We start from the raw sequence: 9,522 nt of genomic DNA on the forward strand, positions 1-9,522 counted from the left end.
GAGAGCACTGTGGGAGGGCTGTACGGAGGTAACGGCAGCACGGTCGGACACACGCCGGTAACACCACGGTGGCCGCGGTCTTTCGCCCACCGAGGGCGGGTGCCCGTGGGAGGGGAAGGCGCCGGGCGGGTCTCTGCGGGAGGGGAAGGCGCCGGGCGGGTCTCTGCTCTCCAACCGGATCCGTGCCGGGGCTCGCCCCGCCCCGCACGGGCAGCCCCGGGCTGGAAGTGACGCGGGCGGACGGGCGGAGCTGCGCGGAGCTGGTGGCGGAGGCCCCATGTTGATGTCCCCAGCGCCCTCCGCGTCTGCCTAGGTAAGAGCTGTGCGGGGCCGCSCTGGGGGCACCGGCGGGGCTGACACGCTCCTTCCCGCCGGCTGCCGGCGGCTCCTGGGGCGGGCCGGGGCGGCGGGGCCGTCAGACCGCGGTTCTGCGCCATCGGCCCCCGCCAGCTGTTGGGGCCGGCCGTGGCGGGCAGGGGAGCGGCGGGGCCGGGCTGCGGGGGTGGCGGGGCTGCCCTGCCCTGTCCGCGGAGGAAGGCGAAGGCCGGAGCCAAGGTGACCGCGTCGGGCAGGTGGCGGAGCAGCGGCGGGGAAGGGGCGGGAGGCGGCGCGGGTGGGGGCCGGGGGTGTCGGGAGCCCGGGACCGCAGCTGGAGGACTCCAGGAGGAGCTGACTGGGGCGGAACGGCTCGTCATGCTTTTGTTTTTCCTGCTCGACGAGCTTTTCCTCCTTTTCGCCGTCCTTTCCGCTGCGCAAAGCCAAACGCGTCGTTCAGCCTTCCCGTGGGAAGCGCTTGTCATGTCAGTAATGAAGCCTAGGCGTAGCTCTTCCTCCTCCTCCTCCTCTCCCGTTTCCTAGCCGGTAGCTGTGAGTTAAGCAAGCAAGCACCCAGCATCCCCATAACTATCCTCCTTGAGCTGTAAGTAGATCTGAGCATCACCTAAGCTCCGGGGATTTTCCTGCTAGGCAACAGTAATCCCAGATGATTGTGCTGGTCTGCACAAGTTAGATTTGTGAACAGTTYTGCTTTGAGGTTGGAAACCACCCTACCTTTACTGGTTCCACTAGGGCTAGTACTCAGCTGTGGCAGTTGACAACCAATGAGCAGAAATGGATCTTTTTTTTCCTTTTTATGTTTGTTTGTTTTTTTCCTTTTGCAATACGTGCTTAGGCTAAACGATACCATTTTAAAAATAGCCTTATTGAAAAAATTAAATTCAATTTGTTTTGTTATGAATGCTGTGTTTACTCTTTTTGTACCTATTCTAGCTAATTAAACTCAAACACGCTATTTCATGTCCATTTCATTTGGCTAATTTACTCAGTTACTGAAAATGAATTAATTTGTTGCATTTGAAAATAACTAAAGTTGTTATTATTTTAGAACTGTAGAAATTGTTGATGCATTTATATATATATATATATATATATATATATATATACTATAACCATTTATAGTTCAGAGTGAATTTGAGAGATGTCTTGAATATAATCCTCTTTTTTGAGATGTGTCGGAGTTTTCATAGTTTTATTGTGCTGTAACATTTCCTACTCTCTTCTGCACTCCAGAGATGCATGGCTGATAGGATTTATTCTGTCCCCATTGCTGCTAGAAAACTGTTTCGATCTGTATTCACTTTTGTGCTTGTGGCAGTTCTTGTTTTTCTTTTATATCTATTAATCTTCACAAGCTTGGTGTTTTATCTTGTAACCTATGTTGGTCAATATACAAAGCTTTTTTATTTAACATCTGAGGTGTTGAAATATTGTCATGACTGTCTGTACTTCATGTGTTACTCTAAATTGAAATATTGAGGGCTTAAAATGAAAAAAACTCCCGTATTTACCTTTTCCTTGTTTTGGATGATGGATACCTGTTTAGYTCAGAGTGCTTTTTGTTTCAGAAARTTATTTTTTAACTGGTAAAATTTTAAAAGGCTATTGGAGATACACAGCCTTTAATCTTTGAACTGCTTGAGGCTTGCAGTTGCCTGTCTTTTTTGGGTTTTGGTTTCCRCATGTATCTTCAGTGAAAATAATATGTCACACACTTGGCAGTTACCTCTTTCAAGGTGTGAATTTGCTTGGTTGGTRTAAAATTACTTTCAACAGCAATTGCCAGAACAGGATAGCTCATCTTTCTTGAAATGTCAGATACATAAGGCTCTAATCCTCCTAATATCAAATGTTTTGACAAAATTGTGATTGTACATTGGAATTAGATATTTGAAGCTTCTCAGTTGCTCATATTCTATTTTTGGCAGATATTGCTGAATCTGAGGAAGGGATGTTCTTGTTCTGCTTGTGAAGCATCTTGTGTTACTGTGGTTTGTAGCATTATGTATCCCGAATGAGGTGGTGAATGGAAAGCACGATTAAAAGCTTTTGCAGTCCAACTGATTAGTGTTAATCCCTCCAACTGCATGCATACCTCAGTGTTCCTGCTATCAATGCARGCCATTGTTTATGGTAATGAAGCTAAACATGCAGTATGTGTTACAGTGAGAATGGTAAAAGATGCCCTSAGACTGCTAAGCAGGGGCAGGAAAACTCTTTTGAAGTAGAGAAAAGGCAACCCAAACAAAACCCTCCTGTTTAGATAAGCTTTCTGATTTAAAAAAAAATAGTCTTAAAGTGGAACTTTGATACTTTTACTAAGAGGGGAAGAAAAACTTCATGTATAAAAATGSTGTGAAAAGCACTGAGCAGTACAGRWTCTGAGAAAAGTTTAAAGCAGGAAAGCTACAGAACTTTTGTTTCTCCTTCTCTACCATAACTAGGACCATTAAGAATCTTTTATTAAGTTAGAACCTTGCTTTTTTTTCACACCACTGCTTTTATTTTCCACTCTCTGTCACTGTATCTGAGATACAATACTGGAGGCATTCAGCTAAGCAATTCTTTCTCTCCATCTTGATGCCATTGCTGAAATGACTGCTCTTTTATTTTGAGAGGTGGTTGTTTTGGRGTAATGCTGAAGTTGTGCACTTTGGTGAATTTAGTCTATGACACTGTTTTCAGAACAGGAGAACTAAGTGTTAGGTTTTTCAGTTGCGTATTTCAACTAAATTAATTTTTGTAACTTAACTAGCTTTTCCACTATGTTAAAGTAAAAATTTCTACAATTTTGTTACAGGTAATCATGTCCTCTTTTCAAGAGGTTCCGTCTTCAGCTAGCACTTTGCAGACCTCCAATTTTGCACATGTGATTTTTCAAAATGTTGCGAAAAGTTATCTTCCTAACACACATCTTGAATGTCACTACACTCTGACCCAGTTTATCCATCCTCATCAGAAAGACTGGGTTGGTATTTTCAAGGTAAGTTATGCTTGTTCTATTGATATTTTTCAAATGTTTGCTTGCTCTCTTACAAGTTAAAAAAAAAAATCTCAACAGTAAAAGCTCGCTCATAAGCTTTAAGTTAAACATCACTTAAGTGATGTATTAAGTGGTATATTGGTTCCTGCTGTTAGTGTCAGTTTTGTAGCAAAGATCTGTTGGAGATCAAAACTAGCGGAATGGGTACGCTGGAAGTCTATTGGAATAAGGAAAGGTTTAATGTGTGCATAATTAAATGGGGATGATGTGAGAAGAGATGTGTGATCACAGAGTGGCATTGTGAGCAGGACTGTGTGAAGAATGTGAGACTGTGTGTGAAATGTGYGTGCAAAGAATGAAAACTAAGCTGGAGATAACCTGACCCACATCCCTGACTAATTTTTGTTGCTGGAACATGTTGAACAGTATAGATCACTAAAATTTTTCAAAACAGACCCTTGAAAAAAAGACATTTGGAGATATTTTTAGAGGTTAGTAAAGTTTCATTTATGTGATTAGAAATTGGTGAATTCTTATATTTATTTCTGTTTAAGATCTTGATTTATGTATCTTTGTCAGCATGGCTCCTGATMTATGATGTTTAAATTCCTTATTTGAGTTTCATTTAATAGAAGTTTTGATTCAGGCTTTAAAGAAGTGATGCTTGGGCAATGGGGAAGGGAGAAGAGTAACAGACTAATTTGATACTGGAGGACCTTTTCCATAGAACTGGGTCCCCTGTTTAAGAATGTAAATGCTCATTTCCTTGTACTCTGCAGGTTGTGAGTCTTTATTCAAGCTAATTTACTTGTCTGCAATATATAAATACTATGCTTTGTAACCAAGCAGAAGCGTTTTTAAGGCTGTGTGCGGTGATTGTACAGTTGTTAAATTGTGCCAGGGAGGCATTAGCTTACAAACAAGACACATAACAATTCCCTAGTAAGAMGTTTTAAAATCAAAGCGTATATATGTCTTATTTGCAAAGTTTTGACAAGTGATGGAACCGAGCACACTTGGTTGTTTAGTTAATGACATTCATGTAAAAAACACTCTATCAAAACTTTACAGAAGGTTCTGTTTATATTACTCATAAGCATATTGAAATTATTGAAATGTGAATGTAGTGGCTTTGTCTTTTGGCTTAAGTGAGGGAGGCAATCAGACAGCACTCTAGATTGGTAWAAGAAAAAAGAAGAGGGAAACAGTTTTTCAGTGACCATATAAACTGCTGTGTACAATGTACAGGTATCTGATTTCACTTGACTATGATGGTAGATTTCATAAACTATTGAGGTTATTCTACTTTAACAAAGGCAGGTAGTACTTTGGCAGTCATTTGAGGAACATGTTGAGCTGGCATAAGGTTGTGCTACTGCTGATRGAAACATCTTTTATGCAGGGTGGTTTGTTTCTTGTGCTTCTTCTTTATGTGAAACAAGGTCTTGTGTGGTGAACAAAATCAGGAAATTGATTGAGGTTAAGACCAGTGTTTTGTGACTGGATTTTTTAAATGGGATTCCCCAACTGAATTTCCAGTTTGCCTACTTCTCATCAGCACAAGGGAAGGAAGCATCACAAGATGGGAAAAAGAATAAAAATGGCTTTATTTTAGTAGTTATATCAGCTTATACTGTTATGAATATTCTTTTTATACTTACAGTACACTGGGTTGAATGGACTCAGCTGTCTAACTGTATGTGTGTCTACAAATTTGTATGTGTAATGTTTGCAGTAAAATAAACTGTGAAAATAGGGTCATTTTGGTATAGATAATAGAAGTTATATTATACTGTGAACTGAGTGTAAAAGTGGGTGATTTCTAGAGAACTGATGATTCACAGATGAATGACAAACTACCTGGCAGTGGCTTGAAAACTGATGAAAGCAGGTAGGGGTTTTATGATTTACCTCTCTAAAACACATACAAAAGATGTGATGCATGTTTAGTAAAGTGAGTTTGTGATTGAAAATAAAAGGCGAAAGCAGATCAATTATGAGAACAGTAATTAATGACCTCCAAAATTGGCCTACTGTGCAATGAAAATGAGGTTTCTGTGAGAGAACTCTTAAGTGTCAATTCACAGACTGTTCATGTAGAGGGAATAAAGTTCACCTTGTCTTTTTGACGTGCCTAATTTACTTAGAAAACAAATCTGTTCAAGTTGGTGTCATTTAACCTTTGCCTGAAATTGCACAGAAAGAACTAGTGTTGTAATAGTGGACAAGTGGGCAGAGGGAAAAGACACCTAGTTAAAAAAAAAATCAGCAAAACTTATCAACAAGCAGTGGTAATTTTAGATTGGTGTAGAAAATAAGTATGAATTAAGACTCTCCTGTGCTTTCTGACCATTATGKTTTTTTTGGTTCTAATGTTGATTTTTGTTGAATTTTAGAGGACAGTGGCTTCAGCGGTGTTCTGTCTTGTTTGCTGTACTGGCTAGATAAGAATATTTTTATTGAACTGAAAAAAAATCTTAGGTAAAAAATGAGTATTTTTTAAGTGAATGGTTTTTATTTAGGGTGCAAGTGCATTTCTTCAGCAACAACCATAGCTTGAGTAGATATTAGTCAATTGTATCCTTATATTATTGCTTTTGTTTTGCTAGTCCAGCTGTTACTGCAGCTGTGCAGTGAAATGGATCAGTGAAGTGATCTGCCAGGAAAATACAGTCTCTCACCCCCAGCTTTTCCCATCTTATTTCACAACTGGTTTGGTTCTTCAGTTCGATCATGGTGTGGTACAATGGGCAGCTGTGCTGGTGTCACTGTGATGGAAACCGGGGGACTGGGAAGGTGTGTGGGAAGGGCTGTGCCTTCTTTATTGGCATAGCTGCTTAATGCGGAATGACAATTGAAGCTTCTTTTTAAAACTTTTTTAGAATTCTCTTCTAAAGAGCAGCTTAYTTGAAATTGTAAAACTTAAGATTGGTAACTTCTCTACATATGCTGTAGGTGAAATGGGGTTTTTTTTTTGTTCCCAGTGGAAGCTGCTAAATGTTGAGCTTCAGTAATAATAGTCAGAATGCTCTACATGGTGGCTGTAACAGGCTTAAAACTTCCCAAGAAAGAGAAGCTTTCATATAGCAGAATTATTTCAGCTATASCAGTTTTTTTACAAGCTAGATGTATGTAAATGCATACACAAATTTTGGGATTAGACATCTAGCAGAAATTGGGAGGTGTGGGAGGTACAATAATGAAGATATTATCCTTCACAGCAGAAGTTTTGCATACGCATTTTTTATTATATTTGCATRTATTTTTCTTACTTATGTCCTACAGGAGAGGACTCAAATGCATGTTTTCAAGTCTGTTGTCTATCATTGCTGCTATCTGTTTTTTGCTTTTATGATGTTCTGGAGCGTCATCTGTAATCAAGCGCTAAAAGATCTTGATCAATTACATCCTTGCATGTTACCAAGAAAAAAAAAAAAGGCATTTTTGCAGATAAGTACTGGTCTAGTATTTGGCATTGACATCCTCAGCCCAATTTCCTGTTCATGCAGTTTTATGAGAACTAGAATTTGAGATCAGCTTTCCCTCTGCTGAGGGTTTCTCTGCAGAATAACTGGATGGTTCCTAGTGTGTAGTCAAAGGTGAGAAGGCTTATCATCCTTGATTGATTTCATAGGAGATCTGTGTTCCTAGAGTGATCCAAGACCTCTTTATTTGTTTCTGCTCATCTCTGATTAATCAAAATCTGGAGAGGCCTTTAAAGTAAACCAAATCTAAACCTTTAAAATGAGGAAAAATAGCTAACGTGTSCACTGCATCTGGTTGCAAGTCTGGTGTAGTCCTAATTTCTGGCTAGGGAAATTTACATCTCATGACTGTATTTCACAATAAAATAAAATAATCATATGGCTGAGAGATATTTTTTGCATTATCAATACAAAATGTCCAGATTTGCAGATGTGCTTGAAAAACCTGCTTGGTTTCTAGGAAGCAGCGCCTACCTTTCTGTCTGGAGGAAATGTCTGCAAATAGGTCTGTTAAATGTTCAGTATACAAGAGAGGCAGGTTTACTCTGCATCTCAAAGGTACAAGGAAAGGCTCTTATGGGCATTAAAGATACTAATAATATTAAGATTAAAGATATTGCATCAAGGGACGAGGGTTAAAGGTGTAGGTGTTTGTGGGGTGTGTTTTAATACTTTGTGCATTTCTGAAGATGTAATTTAGCTGAGACARGCATGCTGGAATGACCTGCAGTATYAGCAGGTAATCAATATTACATATATTAAGCTTATGACTTTGGTCATGCTATGTCATTAATTAACCATAGCATCAAAACTTTTCTGTTCCTTAGTTCTAGTTGATATATTTTTCTARGTAATCTACATTACCTTTCTTCTAGGATATTGGCAGATTGTAGATGCTTTGATTTTGGCTGTCTCAGGGTACCCCTAGGCAAGAAAAAGAAATACTTTTTTCTTAATTTCCACACCTTTAATATGCACACCTTGAAAGTGGTGACTTGACCTTCTGGTAACTTTAAATATGGAAATATGGGATAACCAAAATTGAAAAGATCTTAGTAACTTACTTGAACACAAAAATTACCTGCTTGCTCAAAGAAAGTACTCAGTATTTACAAGGCCACACCTGAGCTACTGTATGTGCATCAGTCCAGTACCTGTATTTGCATGAAACTTAATTTCTGTCTTTTCAATGTCCTGATTTATAGCAGATCTCAGAATTGTATTGTCTGTGGTCAAAAGCTTTTGTAACACAATTTAACATTGTATTTAATAGAGGCTTAAACAGTTTGGTGTTCGTGTTTTATCAAGGCAGTATAGATATGTGTTTGTGTAGTACTCTGGGTTATTTAGTCTCCTTTGGACTGCAAGTAACAGTACAGCTTGTGCGAGTCATTTCATATCCTGATTTTGTTGTAGAGCAGTAACTTAAGCATCAATTACTTCCATATATACAGATCACATTCTGAAGTGCAACACAGCATCTGGACATGTTATTGGCCACATGCATATAGAAATACCATTTATTCTGGCATGGAATCATTACTGCACAGCTGGCCATGATAGATACAGGAATGTGCAGTGTGTAACARCAATATGTCCTGTTGCTAAAATAGTTGGGAATGGAATTATTGGAATTCMGAATGTTTTGAAAATTACTGTATCTGTGAATTACACTGATTCTGTTGGCTTCTTTGGAAAGACAAGTGAATAAATAGTACTTTGCTTAAAAGAGAAAGTCCTTGCAACATTGTTTGCTGTTTCTGTATGAGAGAAAGATAATCTGGGTTTATGTGATCTTATGTTACCTTTGACAAGAAATTTTAACATTTTATTCCAAGTGTCAGTTTTCTAAAACTATTTGGTATAATTGGTTTGTTTGGTCAGAGGCAGAACTGGCATAACGAACTGGTCAGTAGCTGGTAACAATGTTGAAATAAAAGCTTGTTCTAATTGATAATTCTCATGAGATGTGTTAGCAAGGCAGTAGTTCACCTATACCCGCTTTGCTCTTTTTTTAATACATTTTCGTGCTTATCTCCTAACGTAAACAGTAACTTTGTTACTCTTTGATCTGTTATACATTTCCTTGGTCAGTAATTTACATATGTAACAGGTTTACTTTTAGGGAATTCATAGTGTTTCTATATTTTAATTTATGCCTGATAGAAGAAGTTGATCATATGGTCTAGGCACTCTTTCAATGTCATTTTGACACGTTCCTCTGATCTATGAGGTAGAAATACAACCAAGAAGATGATCATAATTTAGGATCCATCTGATAGTACCTTGATATTGCAACAAATACCATATGTTTGTGGTAGTCCAAATTAATGTRCGTGTTTGTAACATTCAGCAGAGATGGATTTCTTCAAGGCTGAAACATTTTAAGATTATGGCCTTCCATAAAGATTCCAGAGTACATTGCAGCCATCTTCTACCTGAGACTGTCTCAACCTTAGGGCTCCTGTTGTATAACCAGTTTTAATCCCAGCATGAGTAGCAAGGCCATATCTGAAGCTTAAGTGCCTTGGTCTGAGGTAAGTCAGAGTTGCATGTGGTATATGTAAAGTGATCACAGACATGCTGAAAACCCCAAGGTTTGACTTTGTTTATTTATTTACTTTGAAATGTCTATGCCTAAATGTTRCTACAGTGTACTTAAGACTTGAATAAGTGTTTTCTCTTATGTCCATACTCTGAAATTTTTTGTGCAGTCTG

At 39.0% G+C, this 9,522-nt stretch overlaps 1 protein-coding gene across 3 annotated transcripts in view; it reads left to right on the forward strand.

The window, feature by feature from the left end:
* The first annotated feature begins 228 nt into the window (after positions 1-228).
* The window catches only part of TAX1BP1 (Tax1 binding protein 1), a 55,098-nt gene continuing 45,804 nt past the window's right edge, over positions 229-9,522 (forward strand). For 2 of the 3 annotated variants that reach the window (XM_057365510.1, XM_057365512.1), the window contains exons 1-2: positions 229-313; positions 3,137-3,319. In XM_057365510.1, coding sequence (XP_057221493.1) covers positions 3,143-3,319 — 177 coding nt within the window. In that variant the 5' untranslated portion in view covers positions 229-313; positions 3,137-3,142. The remainder of the gene's footprint in view (positions 314-3,136; positions 3,320-9,522) is intronic. The other variant, XM_057365511.1, reaches the window with a different exon arrangement.

The sequence above is a fragment of the Malurus melanocephalus genome, unplaced genomic scaffold, assembly GCF_030028575.1.
Source record: "Malurus melanocephalus ecotype Western Australia unplaced genomic scaffold, MMel_1.1 scaffold_53, whole genome shotgun sequence".
Classification (NCBI taxonomy): Eukaryota; Metazoa; Chordata; class Aves; order Passeriformes; family Maluridae; genus Malurus; species Malurus melanocephalus.